Genomic DNA, 17,571 nt, shown 5'->3' with positions numbered 1-17,571 from the left:
CAGGGTCCCCTGATGCAGGCCTGTGCCATTTGGGGCCGGCTCTCTCCAGTGGCTACAGAGCCCTGGCTGGGGGGACAGCGTGGGGGCAGCGCCGGTCCCTGACGTGAGCGAGGGCACGTGGCAGCCGGGGCTGCCGCCTCAGAAGGCAAGTGACATTCCTCAGCCGGCTCCTGGCTGCTCCCGGTGCTCCTGCCCTTTACTGTACAAGGAGATACGGCTGCTGGTGCGCGTGGCAGGGCCAGACGAGCCCCGACCCGCTCGGTGCATGAATGATCTCGACAGGTGAAGCTGGGGTCAGCCTGAAATGGGGGACGGGCGGGCTCCTGAGGGCACCCTGTGCCACCCGGCCCAGGGCAGCGGGGTCCCAGCACCACCCCCATGCTACCGCCACCCCGTGCCCCCACGTCCGCACACCGCCTGGTCCCTCGTCGTGCCATGCCGGGGGCTGGAGGTGGCTGCACGTGGCTGTGCCCTCCCCAGCACTGCCAAACGACCTGTCCCCTCCGTGCCCGGGCTGCCGCGCTCCAGCCAGTGCCATGAGCTCAGACTGGGACGATGCCCAGCAAGATGGTGGTGCTGCTGGCCCTGGGGCTCGTGGGAGTCCTTGGCTAACTCTCTCCTCTCTCTCCGCCTCGTGCACCCAGCGTGGCCCCGCGGCTCTCCGTACGGCACCGTCCCACCTCACCGCCGGCATGGCCATCTCCTCGCGCCTCGCGCTCTGGGAGCAGAAGGAAAGTCTCGGTCCAGGCTGGCACCAGTGGTGTTTCGGGGCTGGATGCTCGCGGGCTGCCCGGGGGCTCGGTGCCAGGTGGGGGGACGCACTGCAGCCGCCTGGGGTGCGCGTCCCCTCGCCTCCCTGCACACGTTGCTCCCGCTGTGTCCCACCCTGCCGGCTCCGGGCGTCTTTGCAGCCTCATTGTTCTGGTTTGAGCGATTTTGCCGCCGTTCGGGGCACGCGGTTCCCCGCAGGGCCGAGCCTCGCGGGGGTCTGCAGGGCTTGGCGCTGATGCGTGGTGGCACGGCTGGGAAAGCCCTTTGCTGGGGGAGCTGCGGGATGCGGGGATGGATTTCATCTTGGAGCCCAGCACACAGCAGGCCTGCATGTGGCCACGGTGATGCCGGGAATGGCTTCTTGACTTGCCGCAGCCGGGACGGTTCCCCACCGTGGGCATCGGACAAAGCTGGCGGTGCCTGGGGGCTCCCCGCAGCGCCCGGCCCTTGGTGGCGTGCGGAAACCTCGGCGCTTCTCTGCGGGGCTTCTCTTGTCGTTGCTTGTCCTCCTGCTCACCGCAGCATCCCCAAACCAGCCTGGTGCTCACGGGTGGCCCACGGCTACCTGCAAGATGCCCACGGCTGGCCCCGCCGGCAGCGCGGGGTGCTGATGCTCAGCTGCTCGTGCCGCTAACGTGCCCGTGGGGCTGGCTTTGCCGGGGGTCCCGTTGCCGCGCCGTGCCCCGTAACCCAGCCTCTGCTCCTGCAGATACGGGACGAGGACCGGGGGCCGCCCCCGTCTGCCCCCCCGCTGCTCCTGTCGGTCATCCCCGGGGGGTTCATCAAGCAGCTCGTGCGGGAGACGGAGAAGGAGGCCAAGGCGGCGAAGCTGAAGAAGGAAACCAAGGCGAGCGTGAAGGAGGAGGTGAGTGGTGATGAACCCCACGCAGCGCCGGGGCATCCTGCCTTGGCCGAACGTGTGTCCGCTGGCTGGGTGTCCCCATCTGTCCCCAGCCCAAAGCAATCCCAAGGCACTAGGACCCCAAAAAGCAGGTTTTTTGCACGAGGTGGGTCGTACAGCGAGGCCCAGGCTCGCAGCACGCCATGGGCTGCAGCAAGCTGTGGCCCTGGCCAGCTGCCAGCCTTGAGCAATTAATGCTGGAGACTTCATTAATGTAGCTTGCCGTTCCTGACTTGCTTAATTGGAAGGCGAGTAATTAAGCAGAGCATGAGGCTCTCCGGTTCGGCTCACTGAGCGCAGGAAGGGGAGTGCATGGAGCATCCCTGGGCACGGCACCCAGGACGTGGCGGGTGGAGGGACGGGATGTGGCCGAGCGGAGGGAGGAGGAGGAGGAGGAGGGTGCCACCACCGCCTGCAGCCATGCAGCCAGGTCCGGGCAGCCACCTGCGGCCATTGGCCGTACCCGGAGCGAACGGGTCAGGGCTGGAGCTGCGTGTCCTGCCGGGCTGTGCTTAGCACGGGCATCCCGCGTGGGGCTGGGGTCGGGGTCGGGTCCTTCGCCCTGTCCCTGTCAGACCCGGCTCCTCTCCTTTGCTTGGCAGCCCGCGGGGGAGGACGGCGAGGCCCGAGCCGGGGACGCCCCCGCTGCCAGGGGAGAGGTGGCCAGCACGGGGCAGGCGCTGCAGAACGGGCTGCACGCAGAGGGGCAGGGGGGCGAGGGGGTCCCGGCTCCCCCACGCAAGGACCTGCCACCCGGGAAGGCTGCACCAGGGGCCATCCCCAGCAAAGCCCCGTCCCCCGCGCCTGCCCTGGCAGCGGCTGCCCCCAAACCAGTGGAGACCCCTTGCCCGGAGGCTCCCAAGGCAGCGAAGCCGTTTTGCCCGGAGAAGAGCCCCAAGGACCCCAGCCCGGGGGGCAGCCCCCCAGATCCAGCCCCCGCATCCAGCAAGGGCCCCCAGCGCTGCAGCAAAGCCCCAGCGAAGGAGGGGGACGCGCCGAAGGAGACGGGCCCTGAGAGCACCAAGAAGGAGAAGGGGGCACCCCCCAGCCACGAGCAGCCCCCAGCCAAGACGAGAGCCAAGAGGGAGCCAGGGCCGGCCAGGAAAGAGCCAGAGAAGATGAAGAAAGATGTTGGAGGTGGCAAGAAGGAGCCAAAGGAAAACAAAAAGCCTGGAAAAACTACAAACAAGTCAGAGGGGCTCAAGGAGGAGCCGGGAGGGATCCAAGAAAAGTCTGAAGATGCGGTAAAGGAGGCAGAGAAGGCGAAAGTGAAGGAAGAGCCGGGAGAGGGTAAAGAGGCACCGGGAGAGAGCAAAGAGACAGGAGAAAGCACGGAGAAGGACCAGGTAATGTGTCCGCAAACCTACCCGGCTCTTACCCCATGTCTTGGGGCACCGATGCCGTTTTCCGGTCTCGTGCAGCTTTTCCCGTTCCCACGGGCTCAGCGGGGGGCTGGGGGAAGGTGCCCCGCGGGACCGGCCAGGAGGGCAGAGGAGGGCAGGGGTTCTGGCTGGGGGTTTTGCCGTCCGTGGGGCGAATGCAGTTTGTCCAGCTCAGTTTTCCGCCGGTTCCTGCACGATTCCCCTCTCTCCTCCCTGCAGGCTCCGAGGGATGTTTGGTACGAAGCGGAGAAGGTCTGGCTCGTCCAGCAGGATGGATTCACACTCGGTAACTTGCCTTCCTCTAATCTCGCTATCCAGAACGGGAAGATACGAGCTGTCTCCAGCCTGGCTGTGGGTTGGGAGCAGGGTGGGCGCCGGGTTGGAGGTGGCCCCTCGGCATCTCCCCATGCCGCAGCCGGCTCTGCCCGGGGATGCCTTGGCCATGCCACACCGGAGGGACTCATCGGTCTCTCCTTGCAGCCACGCAGCTGAAGCCGGACGTGGGGACGCCCGAGCTGCCGGCGGGGAGGGTGAGGGTGCGCCGGGAGGCGGACGGCAGCGTCACCGAGGTGGACGAGGACAGCGTGCAGCGGGTGAGCCCCCTCCTGGGTTTTGGCTGGGAGCCCTGCCCGCAGCACCTGGTGCATGGCAGTGCCCAGGCAGGATTAGACCCGGGGCAGCCCTGTTGCTCGGGCCACCCGTCCCCAGCTGGATGGGTCCAAGATGCCGGGGTGCCGGTGGGGTCCGGCACAGCCCGTGCCGTGGTGGCAGAGCTCGAGGGAGGCTCTGGCTTTCCTCCTGCAGACCAACCCCCCCAGCCTGGATTACGCCGAGGACCTGGCCGCGCTCGTCAGCCTCAACGAGTGCAGCGCCATGAACACGCTGCAGCAGCGCTACCAGGCCCGCCTGCCCTACACCTACGCCGGGCCCAGCCTGGTGGCCATCAGGCCCAGCTTCGCGGCCAGCAGCAGCTCGGGGAAGGTGAGCGGGGAGCCGGGGGGGGGAGGATCTCCCGTGGGAAGCGATCACCGACCCCCTTGGGGACAGTGGCGGAGGGCGCCGGGCACTGTGGTGCCGGCAGATGGCACCGTGGGACCGTCACAGGGTGGCCGGGATGCTCCGGGCGGGGATGCTCTGAGGACGCTCAGGACCAGGGATGCTTGGGGCTGGGGAGGCTCTGAGGACACTGAGGGCCGGGGATGCTTGGCACTGGGGACACTCTGGAGGATACTCGGGGCTGGGGACACTCAGGACTGAGGATGTTTGGGGACAGGGACACTCTAGAGGATGCTCAGAGCTGGGGATGTTCTGAGGATACTCAGGGCTGAGGACACTCAGGGCTGGGGATACTCAGGACTGAGAATGCTCAGGGCTGGGGACGCTTGGCGCTGGGGACACTCTGGAGGATGCTCGGAGCTGGGGATGTTCTGAGGATGCTCAGGGCTGAGGACACTTGGGGCTGGGGATGCTCACGACTGAGGATGCTCGGGGATGGGGACACTGGGGACCAGGGATGCTTGCAGCTGGGCACCGCTTCCAGCACAGAAGTTTTTCTCGTTTCCAGGAGACAATCTCTGTGTTGTTGTGAACGCACTCCCTGAGCACTCTGGGGGTGCCGGGGCCAGGGAGGGAACGTGCCGGGGGTTTGGTGCCCAGGGTGGTGCCTGGCAGAGCTCTTGCTCACAGGCAGGCTGGAGCGGGTCCTGCTGTGGGTTCCCTGCGTCGGTCCCCAACCGTCTCTCTGGCACTGGGGGAGCGAGGCCAGGCTGGGTGGCGTTTCCCCTTCCCCTGTGAACCTCAGGGGGTTCTACACCCTGGGGAGAAGCCATCGCCCTGAGGGTGAACGTCTTCGGGATTTTCTCTACAAGAATCCTGTTTTGGGGTGTGCTCTCCCACTCTCTCCCTGCTCGCAGGCGTTCAAGGGGAAGCGAGACAACATGCCCCCGCACATCTGCTCGGTGGCGCAGAGAGCCTACAGGAACCTGCTGATGCAGCGGCAGGATCAGGCCATCGTGCCCCTGGGGCGCAGCGGGGCTGGGAGGACCGCCTGCTGCCAGGGTGCCCTGGAGTACCTGGTGGGCACGGCGGGCAGCGTGGACGGCAGGGTCTCAGGTATGGGACTGGGCGGCCGCTGCGAGCTCGGAGCCCCGGCAACGAGCCCCGGCTGTGGGATGCTCGGTGCTGGGCAGAGGCAGCGCACAGAGACTGTCCGTGCAGGGTGGGGAGTGCATGCAAACGCGAAGGTGATGCTGTTTCCACCTGATGGTCTCCATTTGACCCATTCCTGGTCTGATTCGTGCCCCTTTGGGGTGGCTCCCGAGGGCCCGGTGTGGCTGTGCAAGTGCAGCCCAGGCGGCAGGCGAACGGCCAGGCTGCGAGTGCTCACCCATCCCAGACCCAACAGATTTGCTGTTTTGATAAACACCCGAGTAAGCACCAGAAGGGAGTTACTTGCGTGCTTGGGGCAGCGCTGTTCCCCTCTGATCGAGTTACTGGTGACGCGGGAGGAAGCGCTGTTAGGCAATCGGTGGCTTTAGGTTTGGATTTCGGAGGTCTGGGCGAGCTCCGGGTACACCGTGCTCTTGCAAAGCGCTGACAAATGGCCTGGAGCTGGGTGGAGGTGCGGGCAGGTTGGCATGTCCCCGTCCCACCAGTGCACAGATACTCTTGCGGTGCAGGATGCTAACCCCACGCCCAGCCGGTACCCGGGTCCCCGTGCGCTGGGACAGACCCCCGGGAGGAGCAGGCGGAGGTGCAGCCGGGAGGAGAAGCCTCCTCTGGTGCCTGTTTGCAGCCCTGAGGTTGCGCTGGTGCGGTGGTGGCCGGGTCTGGCTCTCTCCTGGCCAACCGCGGAGCGATGCAGGGCTGCAGCCATCGCAGGGCGCCTCAGGGGGCTGCCGATGCTGGTTTTGCAGTGGAGAAGATCCAGGCGATGTTCACGGTCCTGGGAGCCTTTGGGTCAGTGACCACCGGCCGCAGCAGCAGCTCCACGCGCTTCTCCATGGTCCTGTCGCTGGATTTCAGTGCAACCGGCCGGATAACCGCTGCTCACCTCCAGGTACCCCGCGGGCCCTGTCGCCGGGTGATACGGGGGGGCTGTGGCTGAAACCGAGGGTCCTTGGGATGGGGGCAAACAACCCCTGTGCCGTGCTTCCCATCCAGGCTGGGCACGAGAGGAGAGATGCTCCGCTCTGCATCTCCTCCTGGACCAAAGGTGCCCCGAATCGCAGCTGGGCAGGATCTCTGTCAGCAGCGTTGGGGGGGTGGTCCCCATGGCCCATCACCCCCTCCCCTGCAGCGCTGGCATGAAATGTTTATGAGGGAATGTATAATTCAGCATTTCATTAGCAGCACCTTAGACATCAGCCTCGAGCAGAAGCATCTGGCAGCTTTTATCACCATCACTGTTATGCAAAGGCACTTTAATCAGCGCTGCCGGTGCCCCCAGGCCTCGTCCGATGGAGGAGGGGGCTTGAGCCGGTGTCTGCTTGTGGGGAGCACCAGGGGTTTCTCTTTGCTGCCCCACTGCTGCCCCTCCTCTGCCCCGGCCACCGGCAGGGGGCTGATGGCCCAGCGTGGCCATCCTTGCGCAGGAGTGGGAATGTGCTCCCGGGAGCATTCGCCCTCCGGACCACTGGTACCCTCCTGGTACCCTCCTGGGAGGACAGGACAACCGGGGATCCCAGCCCTGCAGGGACTCATTCCCGATGTCAATGCCGGCATTGAACAGCCTCGATGAGGCTGGAGGCTGGTCTAGGCTGGCCTCAAGCCCGGGCAATGGCTTATCCAGAAGCTGTAGCATCTCTGTTGAGGCCATTGGGTTGCCCAGACCTCCAGGGGTGGGGAGAAAGCGTGGGTGTTGCACCCATGTGCTGAAGTGTTGCCCCTTGACGCACACCTGGGGTACGATTTGACTCTTGCTTGCCCTGGGCAGGAGGAGCATCCTCCAAAGCCAGCCGTGTCCCTGCAAGGAGAAATCCAGTCCCTCCTTGGCAGCCCCCAGCAGCATCTCTCTGGGTACCACTCTCCCCTCTTTTCCCTGCGTGCCTGGATGCCCACCGGCCACCCTGCCCGTGCCGAGGGGCTGTCCCTGCCTGCACGCTGGGGGCTGCCGCTCACTCCTGCCTCCACTCCCTTCCCAGACCATGCTGCTGGAGAGGGGCCGCGTCGCCCAGCAGCCCCCCGGAGAGACCAGCTTCAACGTCTTCCCCCTGATGCTGGCGGGGCTGGATGCGGCACACAGGTGGGTAAGGGGGTCCCAGGGCACCAGGCGGCTCCGCTCCTCCCCCGGCTGCTCAGCCGATGGGTACCCCCCATCGCCGAGGGGCTCCCCTGTGATTTATACAAAGTTTGCTCCAGCAACATGCTTTTTGAGACCTCTCTGATAAGAAAGAGATCGTGAGGGTGATCACAATGGTGATGCTGCAGGGATTTTTATACACTTATGTATTAGAGATTTTCTAGGAAACGGGGGCATTTCCTGGTGCTTTGTTTGCCCCATCACTAAAACTGAAACCGGACTGATCAAATGCGATGGGGGTCCCTTTCCCTGCTGGCTTTTACCTTTCCCCACAAGCTGCACATCCCCGGGCAAAGGGTCCTGGCGCGTCTGGTGCCGGATCCATCCCCCTGCGCAGGGCAGAGCCACGGGAGCCTTTCCCAACAAGGGACCGTGGCTGTGAAGGCAAAGGGGCTCTGTGGGCACCGGGCTGGGAGAGGGGCTCAGGGACGCTCCCCGAGGAGAGGGCAGGGGTTTGGGGAGTGCTGGGGGCAGGCGAGGAGGGAGCTTGAGTCTCGCTTTCTGTAACAGGACGATGCTGCACTTGCACCAGGTGGCTGAGAGCAACTCCTTCGGGATCAGGCCGTTCTCAAAGGTAGGGAGAAATGCCGGTGCCACGCGGCTGCCTGCAGCGGGATGCTGCGGTGCACGTCCTCCGTCAGCCCCGGTTAGGGGACGTGTTGGGGTCCTTGGCTGCTGGGATCACCCCCGGTTAGAGGATGTGTTGGGATCCTTGGCTGCTGGGAGACTCAGGATGGTGCTGCTGTACCAGCGCATGGAGGGAGAGAGCAAATACCAGGGTGCGAGGAAGGGTCTGCCCAAACAGCCTCCACCACCCCTCTACAGCCCCACGGGGGCGGGGGAGCTGCCAGGACCGGGGCAGATGCTGCTTGGTGTCTACACTGACATTTCAGCCACCCCCGGCCGCCCCGGGGACGGATCCTGCTGCTCCGGGGTCAACAACCCCCAGGGTTTCCCTGCGACAGCTCCTGAGGGGGCGAGCGCATCCTTTGGAGAGCCCGGGATGGGATTTTTAGGGGCTCAAAGTGCTGCAGTCGATTTCCAGCACCAGCTCCTCGTTAGCCTGGGCCGTTTGCAAAGATTGGGCGGATTGCCTGCGAGCCAAAGCGCTGGGATGAATCGCAGCAATTTGCAGTTACATCATCTACTGATGAATTCAATATTCAATCTTCATTAGGGAGCTCTGGCTCCGGTCCGGCAGCCAAAAGGAATCGGCTGTTTGAGCAGCGGATCTCGTGGAGGGGACAGTGAGGTACCGCGGGTCCTGGTTCTGCGGGTGCAGCAGCAGATTTGGGTTCAGAGATGGGGTTTTTAACCTTCCTTTTGCAGCCCGCAACTCCTGTGGGTTCCCCATCCCGTCCTGAAGGGTTTTCCCACTGGGATGGAGAGGGTCAGCAGGAGCCGGGCATCACCTCTTCAGTCCGGGGCGTGTGAGCTCTGCAAAGGGGACAAGCACTGTCCCCGCCACCGCTTCTCCTCCTTCCCAGCGATGTTCCCTGCAGCGCACGTGTGTCCCTGGAAAGGCTGTTCAGTTCGGCACGGCGTGGTTGTCCGAGGAGCACCCAGGATGCTGGGGGTGGGGGCATGGAAGGATGAACCCCCCAGAAGCTCCCCGGGGCGGGTTTTTGGTAGTGCTTTGTGCGCCTGCTCTGGAACCAGCCCAGGAGGAAACCAAGGCGGTGGCGTGCTGCGCTTGCTTTGGGTTGGGGTTTGGGGAAATTTGTCAGATTTTCCTTTCCGAGCAGCGCTCTGGATGCCGAGACTGAACATTTTAATTGGCGGCTTCCCAGTGTTCGTCCCCGCAGCCGGTGGGGATGGATAACCCCTGCCGCGACACCGGTGTCACAAGTATTTGGGGTATTTTTTTGAGTCTGGAGAAATCACAGATCTCAGCTGTTATTTTCTCATTAGTAGCCACCCCGTAGGCCTCTGCAGGAGCCGAAATCCTTTAGACCAGGCGTGCTGGTCCTTGCCAAGACAGGGACGCTGCCAGCCAGAGCGTGTGTGTAGTGTCTGGCCCCTGGGCTGCATGTGTCTGCATTGAAAATCTTCAGTTTAGGGGAAAAAAAGCCTTAATTTTGCGGTGGGGCTGCATTTATTAAAAAAAAATAAATAAATATTGCAGGAGTCGTGGCTGGGGCCGCAGTGTTGGAAGGGGGCAGGTGAGGTCCTGCTGGTGGCTGGGAGCCGTGCAGCTGGCCCCAGCACACCTGTGGGCGGCTGTATTTAGCGAGAAGTGAGAAGATATAAAACGTCTGTCCCCAGCTGCTGCTGAACGCCTCTGTAGACACTCCTGCAGTGGGAATTATGTGTAGTTGTATGATGAGAAGACGCACCCAGGCTTGCTCCTAACACCAGGCACTTGAGGAACCTGCCAGGGGCTTCCCCCATTGCTGTCCAGACTGTTCCTAAGGTCCCCTTATTGTCCTTTCCTTGCTGGCCGTATGGTTTTTGTAAGCCCTTCTGCGTTCCCCCCATGTCTATCCCTGTATCCCCTGTCCCCCGCGCCGGCGATGCTCTGGCAGAGGCAGTGACGTTTCCATTCCCGTCTCTTCCCTGTTGCAGCCCGAGGAGAAGCAGAAAGCCTCGGCCGCCTTCGCCCAGCTCCAGGCTGCCATGGGCACGCTGGGCATCACGGCGGAGGAGCAGGCAGCCATCTGGCGCGTCTTGGCCGGCATCTACCACCTGGGAGCCGCCGGCGCCTGTAAAGGTAAGGGGGGCTCCTGCCTCTCCTTTTCTTATACCTCGTCTCGGTGCCGGGGGTTGGAGGAGGACAGGGGAGCACGTCCCAGCGGTGTTTAGCGCTTGGGCGCGTTGCACACCACGAGGCGTTCGGGAGCGATGCTCACCCGGAGGCTGCTGCCCCAGAGGTTGCTCTGAGCCCTCGGTTGGCCACGGAGGAGCAGGGCGATGCTGGCGTCCTGCCCCGCGGGGGCTTCTGGAGCGGGTCTGTCCTGCGGCCACGTGCGGAGAGGACGGGGGCTGCGAGGCGTCACCTTCTACCCGCTCTCTGGGGGGCAGCCAGGTGGGTGGCTCGTTTGTTGGCACATTGTCCCCAACGTCACTGCGAAGGGACAGCTTCGGATGGCAATAATTTTATCATCTCTTGAGTGCCGAACACAGTAACTGAATTATAATAGGATGAGTCTGGATGAAGATTGTATTTATAAAGACTTTGTTAATACAGGCATATAGAAATTGCCTTATCCCTTATAAATTATTTTAAGATGTGCTCTAACCTATTTTAGAGACAGCCACATTGATTTACACACTTCAATTTATGAGGGCTGCATAAAGGCTGCTATAAACTAAGCCGTAGACATTTATAAATGTCTCTGCAACTCGTCATAACACATCTTATGGTAATTTATGCCATTAATCATTTATTAATTATTTTAAAAGGGTGAATGCTGTCGTCACTTACAGCGAGTTCTCTTTCCCCTTCTCTCCGGTGTTCTCTTTCCCCATCTCCATCTCCCCTAATGCCCTTCCAACTTTTAAAAGAATGACCCCGCTGTCTCAGGCTGAAGTGTGTGATGAGGCTCTTGGCAAAGAAAAAAAAAAGTCTTTCTGCCTCAAGAGTTTCCAGGAGGGCAGATTTTGGAGACGCGGCTCATTTTAAGAGTGACCAGCTCGAAGGCAGATGGAGGGACGGTGACGGTGTTGGCCAGGGAGGGTTTGCTGGGTGAGCTGAGCTGCGTTGCTCAAACTTGTTGAACATTCTCTCCCAAGCGTCCCCTAAGTCAGTCTAGGAGGGGATCGGGGGCTATATTCTACAAATCTTGCCGCAATTATTTCAGCATGAATAGGAATGTTAATAGCGGGCCCAGGCAGGGCTGGTGGCTTCGGAGCAGGTTCGGGTACAGGATTAACAACCAGAGCATGTCTCAGCATGGCTCACTCTGGTATCGATTCCCTGATCATGCGTCAACAAAAGGGGAGAAATGAAAGGAAGTATGGATAAAAAATGGATCAAAGCTGGATGGAGCAGAAGTCTCAGTGGGGGCGATGACTCTTTTAATGTGGTTAAACCTGTCTCCTGATAGCCATCTCTTCCCTTCCCCTTTCATGCCCTTTGAAGTCGTGTATTCAAAAATCCTCTCCTTGAAATCTCACCAAAGGGAGCCTCGTGGCTGCTTTTTCACTCGCGGTCAGGAGTGCAGCCAGGCGCTGCAGCCCCCGCCGCCGCCATCCCTGCCCCGGCGGCCCCGGCACGTGCCCTGCTCCGGCTGCAGGGCCCCGGCGCACCCTAAATACATTTTTCTTTTTCCCTTCTGCTGATGGCTGTCGTCTTGTCACAAATTCACTTTGACCAGGAATAATAAAATAGAAGGGAATAGCATCGCCTCTCTCTGACTGAGAGTGGAAAATACGTTTGCGCCTAGAAAAACACTGACAAGAAAAGGTTGAATTTCAAAAGCCTGCCCCGTCCTGGTGTCAGCGTTTCCCATTGCCTTTGAAACATGTTAGAGCAGCTCTTTTTGTGAGAGGCAGCCTGACAGGCAGAGGCCAGCGGGGCATCCTAGGTACCCATTCACCTAAGTGCTTCCAGTCCCCTTTGTGGGCTGCAGAATGTTACGTATTTTCATTTATTCATTCCCTCTTTAACGGGGAAGGAGGTTTTGGGCGCAGCTGGGGGTCGGCATTCAGCTCGCTCTCAAGCTGCCCGTTTTGCTGGCTGTTATAAAAATACAGCATCGCGGCTCCCTGCTTTCTGCGGGCTTCCCACCACACGCCTTTAACAGAGGCGACTGGGTTTCCAGCGGCTGCGAGTCGCCGAAGTCCTCCCGGCGCTGCAGGGGGGTGCACGCCGTGGATGGGAGCCAAGCGTGGCTCCCCCCGCACCCCCCCAGTCCAGAAGCTGCTGCAAACCCAGCGGCCTGAACCCCTTGGATGGAGGAAAACCACAAGGGCAGAAATGCAGGACAGGGAGGGGCTGGAGCCGCGGCTCAGGCAGGGGATGCTCCGAGCCCCCCAAACCCTGCGGAGGTCGGCAGCGTCCGGGGCAGCACCCTGCATCTGCCGCCCTCCCGCACCGCTCCATGGATGGGGCTGGTTCCCTGCAGCAGCAGCCCCGACGGCGGAGGGATGGGAGCACCCAAGCACCTGGGGGGAGGATTTTGGGGTCCGGTGAGGGACACCCCCAGCAAGTAGCACGGTGTCGGTGCCCGAGCTGCCGGCAGCCGTGAGCTGCCGTGGGCTGGGCTGGGTCCCGCACAGCCCCACCGCCGCAGCATGGTGTCCTCGGAAGGCAGGAGAAGGAGCATCCCTGTTTCAGAAGCCGAGACACCAAGCGGTTTGTGAGATGGGCCAGGGCTGGAGCAGAAGGAAGGGCTGAGCCCGGGGTCCCACACAGTGCCCTGCTGCGTCTCTCCGGGGTCTGCAGGCGGATGGGGCTGGCAGGAGCAGCAGGGATGAAAAAAACCCCTTGAACAGCCTTTTAGCTCTCCGAAATGGAAAGTTTCCAGAAGGGCTGGAAGCCATTTAGCCAAGTACAGTAATGGGGACGTCCATCAAAACGTAAGAGGGAGAGCACCTGGCAGGATCCGACGGGCATTAATTATGCAGCTTCCTGAGCGTGGATGTCAGTCAGGAGGGGACTTGGATGACTTATTGCTTTCCCACCAGAGCTGAGAAAAAAAGCCTTAAACTGCATTATCGCTGCTGTTTTACAACCTCCGAGATGTAGTGACCTTTCCTTAATTGATGTGGAAATGACACTTTGTTCTTAGTCCCACTCAAGCTCAATGCCCACATTTACCCTAATTTTTTATTGCTGCCTGTTGCTAAAAGGAGGAGGGAACAGCGTATCCGTAATTACCACTGTGCCAGAGTTTCCCTTTTGTGACAAATATATCCGTCTCTCGGGTGGTCACTTTTGCAGAGGGAAAAATGTGCCAGTGGCTCCGGGGCGGTGGGTGGGATGGAGCTGGGATACCGGTGCTCCGGCGCCGCTTGGGCTGCCATCGGGAGAGGAGCCGGGCAATAAATTGCATAAAGCAACATCGTGAAGCCGTGTGCAGATCCGTCCTCTCCCAGCAACTCCACCTCGCGATGCTTTTGGATACACACCTGCGGAGTTTAAGCCTTTGCGGTTTGCTCTGTGCGGGGGGAGCCGGCTGCAGCCCCTCCTTTTCCCGGGATTCCTGTAAGCGCAGGGAACACAGGTTTACAAGGAAAGCTCCGGCATCGTTGTATGGTCCCTGGCACGGTCTGTGATGGCCATGCCGGCATCGGAGGTGAAGAGGAGAGAGCAGGACCCAGGGCAGGCAGCCTCTGCCCCCTGCTTTGGCTTTGCTTTTGGTTTTCCGAGCCGTTGTGCCGGGGCGGGCGCCCAACGGTGGCCTTGGGTGTCATTAAATCCCCGGCTTTGCCTGTGCTCTGTGCTGCGGGTGAGCGAAAGGCCACCTCGCTCCTGCCGGGAAAGGCCCCTTTGCTTCCCTGCGTCGTTCATCAAAATGATTCTTGGAAAGGATTGCATTAGGGCTGCTCTCTCGATGTTGCCAGGTTTTTTTTCTCTCTCTCTCTGATAAAGCCTTTTGCTTTTTGGGGCCTGGGTTTTCCTGCCATAAAGGGAAGCGCAGCTGGTTTTGCCTGTTTTGTTTTGGTGGGACGATGCCTCTCTGTGCTTCATGAGTTGCGACCCTCAGGAGAAACAGTTTTGCCCAAGGGAAAGACCTAAACCAAGGTGACACGGTCTCCAGGGGCTGGATCTTAGCGCGGTGACCATCCAGCCACAAAGTACGCTGGAGGACGTCTGTAGGGTTTCTTTTCCCCAGGCAAGAGGATTTAGGCAGGAGGATGCGTCCCCCTCCTGGGGACACTAGTTTGGAGCACAAATTCGGCAGAGCTGTACGATCCGCTGCTCAGGTCTGCAAAAATGGGAGGTTTGCTGGAAATTGTGCTTTGGGCAGGGAGCGGGGAGGAGATCCAGCCCTGCGGGCAGCAGGGTGTCAGGGGGGTCTGCACCCCCGGCACATCCCAGCTCAGCGTGGGGGCCGGTTTTCCTCCGTGTCCTGGCCGTGGTCCGGGATTCAGAGCCAGGGGAGCAGGAGCAGAAAACACTGGGAATAGCTGGAGTCCTGGCTGGAGCCCAGCTCTGCTGCCGGCTTGTTGGGGGCCTGGGGGGGACCGGGGGGGTCGGTTCCTGCTGACGTTGCCTCTCCTTCGTGGAGGTTTTTACGATCACCACCGCGGCTCCTGGTCCGGGCGGGCTGTCTCCCCACACGCCGAGTTATGGCACTATCTGTTCAGCGCTCTGACATCTTTATTACAAACAGTCGGGGAAATGCAGCCAGAATGGCAGATTTCTTTAATCATGCTATTACACAGCTCTTCCCTTTGTTATATATAGGCTTTAATATGTCATACATCAGGCAATGGGTCAACAGAGAATAGACTGGAGAATTTAGTGCAGGACAAATAAATTAACCATTCAAGCCAGGAGGAGCCTCCTCTCTCTCCCTGTCCCCACCCAGGCTAAAAACGAGGAACAAATGAGCTTTTTCATTTGTCCCATTAGCAGTGCAAATGTTTTAATGACAAAACAAGTAGAAGAAAAAGGGCGGTGCTGACAAGGTGTGCCCGGAGCGGCTGAGGAGGGGGGTGCTCAGGGAGGAAGGTGAATGGGGCTGCCGACCTGCACGGCTGGCAGGGGACGGGGGCTCGAGGTGATGCTGAGCTGCCCCATCCCAGCAGCGAGCCCACCGTGCATGTCCCCTTCGCTCCCGGGCACCGCTGCCCTCGGCTCACGGGTACCAGCCCAGGCGGAGGCGCGGATGGGGATGGCGGGGGGGGGACGGGGTCCAGCCCCTCTGGGCTTCCCCGCTGCTCCCCACGCTTCCCGAATTGAAATACAAAATAGAAACCCAGCTGCTGGGCTTCTGGCTGCGTGGGCGCGCGAGGGCGACGAAGCTGGTGCTGACCTGGTATTTTCCTACTGCTTCTCTTAAATATTAAATGGGCCGAGGTAATTTCCTTTTAGGTGTTAAAGCTGGCGTGTTTTACAATGGTCACATTACGCCCAGGAGGGCTGCGCGCCGCTGCCGCTCTTTATATTTTATGAAGTGCGAAATGGTGCCCGGCCTCTCCCGGGGCAGGTTGCCGGCGGGCCAGCGGCTATGGGCTGGGCAGATCCGCAGCTGGGCAAGCTGCGGGCACAGCGGGGTTTGCAGCAGCGGCCGTGCCCCCAGACCTGCTGCCAAGGCACACGTTGGCTGCTTACAGCGAGGGTGCGATGTGGGGAGCGTGTCCGGGGGGCACCAACACACTGGGCAGCATCACACCAGCCTCCAACACTGCATGCCGGTCAGACAGCGATTGTTTGGTTTTGTGGAGGTGGGAAACATGGAATTGCATCCCCCTGCTCGGAGCAGCAGGACCTCTGCCACGCTGGAGCAGCATGGTGGGGGCGACTGGTTTCCCAAGTTGTAGCTGCTCCGTCGGGAATGTTTGTACTATGGCAGGCTGGGCTGGCTTGCTCGTCCTGGGGTTGCTGGAGTGGACAGCGTGGGATGCTGGCACGGTCGGCATGGGATGCTGGAGTAGCTAGCATGGGATGCCGGAGTGGCTAGCATGGGATGCTGGAATGGCCAGTGTGGGATGCCAGAGCGGCTGGAGTGGGATGCTGGAGTGGCTGGCATGGGATGCTGGAGTGGCCCGTGTGAGATGCTGGAGCGGCCAGTGTGGGATGCCGGAGTGGCTGGCATGGGATGCTGGAGCGGCCGGTGTGGGGTGCTGGAATGGCCGGTGTGGGATGCGGAGTGGCCAGCGTGGGATGCGGAGTGGCCAGTGTGGGATGCTGGAGCAGCCGGTGTGGTATGCTGGAGCGGCCAGTGTGGGATACCGGAGTGGCCAGAGTGGGATGCCGTAGTGGCCGGAATGGGATGCGGAGTGGCCAGTGTGAGATGCTGGAGTGGCCAGTGTGGGATGCTGGAGTGGCCGGCATGGGATGCCAGAGCAGCTGGCATGGGATGCTGGAGAGGCCAGTGTGGGATGCGGAGTGGCTGGCATGGGATGCTGGAGAGGCCAGTGTGGGATGCGGAGTGGCCGGCAAGGAATGCTGGAATGGCCGGAGTAGGATGCTGGCTGCGGAGCCCGGCCGGTGGGGCAGGTCTGTGCAGCCCTGGCTCCGCAGCCGCTCTGCTCCCCGGCACGCAGCGGCAGGCGGAGATCTTCTGTCTGATGGGGATCAGCCTCTGTCCAGCCAGCTCAGATGAAAACAAGTGAAAACAAAAATAAATCAAAGCCCGGATTGTTGAGGCAATTCCTCTGTCTGCTCCAGCACAACCCTTGATGTTGGAGTCCTTCAGGGAGAATGAAAAATAATGGGAAAAGATCAAAGGGGAAGAGAAAGGGGGGGACGACTCTTGTGAAGCAGCCCCCCAGCCCCTGGCCCCAAGGAAATTGGCTTTTTGCTGCGTTATACATCTCCTCGGCCAGGAGCAGAGGACCCCGGTCCCCCATGGGGCTGGCCAGATGTGGCCATCTCCCGCTCTCCATCCCAAATCCTCTCCTCGGCCACCAGCCGCCTGCTGTATTTTAAGGGCACTTCTTAGCCATGAGCCTCCGGGCTGGCTCCTCATCCGTCACCATCTAAAAGTGCTGATCCGCTCCCGTTTCTGCTCGTCCCCCCGTGTTCCTGAGCGTGTGCCGGCTGGCTGCCTCTGCAGCACCTGGATTTGTAAAAGGGTTTATCCTGCAGACACTGATTTTAATCATTAAGCTGGAATTGCTGTTGCTGGATGCAAGTAACGCGTGGCAGCTGTGTTTGCTGAGGGCGCTGGGAGGAGCGCTGCCCTCGGGCTGTCGGGGACGGCGAACGCCGCTGGGGCTGGGGAAGGTGATCTGGGATTATTGAAGGATTGGGTTCGTAATCCCATCAGTTTCCATAAATATATCTGCTATTTTGCTCCACTGAAGCTCTTCAAATGCACAGCGTTACCTACGCCGTGCTGGCAGCAGCAGCCTGGGGAGGTCGCGTGGTCCACCCGGTTCCTGACTTGCTCTGAATTGCCTCAAAACATCTCCTCCTCCTTCTCAAAACATCTCCTCCTCCTCCTCCTCAAAACAGCCCAGTCTCGCTGGGCAGGTGGGATGTTCTGAGCACCTGGGGGGCACTATCGTGGGGAAAAATAAGTTCCAAAGCATTGGTGTGAGATCCTTCAAGTTTTCAACTAACTTCAGACCAAGAGAAAAAAGGTCCTCTTGTGCAAAAT

The 17,571-nt window shown here is 61.0% G+C and overlaps 1 protein-coding gene across 1 annotated transcript in view; it reads left to right on the top strand.

The window, feature by feature from the left end:
* Positions 1–17,571, top strand: part of MYO18B (myosin XVIIIB) — an 80,854-nt gene that overhangs the window by 629 nt on the left and 62,654 nt on the right. Inside the window, exons 2-12 of the mRNA XM_054219740.1 lie at positions 645–731; positions 1,481–1,636; positions 2,275–3,018; positions 3,274–3,340; positions 3,535–3,647; positions 3,859–4,035; positions 4,968–5,166; positions 5,970–6,112; positions 7,197–7,297; positions 7,865–7,928; positions 9,920–10,064. Coding sequence (XP_054075715.1) covers positions 693–731; positions 1,481–1,636; positions 2,275–3,018; positions 3,274–3,340; positions 3,535–3,647; positions 3,859–4,035; positions 4,968–5,166; positions 5,970–6,112; positions 7,197–7,297; positions 7,865–7,928; positions 9,920–10,064 — 1,948 coding nt within the window. The 5' untranslated portion in view covers positions 645–692. The remainder of the gene's footprint in view (positions 1–644; positions 732–1,480; positions 1,637–2,274; positions 3,019–3,273; positions 3,341–3,534; positions 3,648–3,858; positions 4,036–4,967; positions 5,167–5,969; positions 6,113–7,196; positions 7,298–7,864; positions 7,929–9,919; positions 10,065–17,571) is intronic.

The sequence above is a fragment of the Rissa tridactyla genome, chromosome 13 (genome assembly GCF_028500815.1).
Source record: "Rissa tridactyla isolate bRisTri1 chromosome 13, bRisTri1.patW.cur.20221130, whole genome shotgun sequence".
Taxonomy (NCBI): domain Eukaryota; kingdom Metazoa; phylum Chordata; class Aves; order Charadriiformes; family Laridae; genus Rissa; species Rissa tridactyla.
Note: the sequence above shows the minus strand (reverse complement) of the source record. Positions and strands in the feature narration are given on the sequence as shown.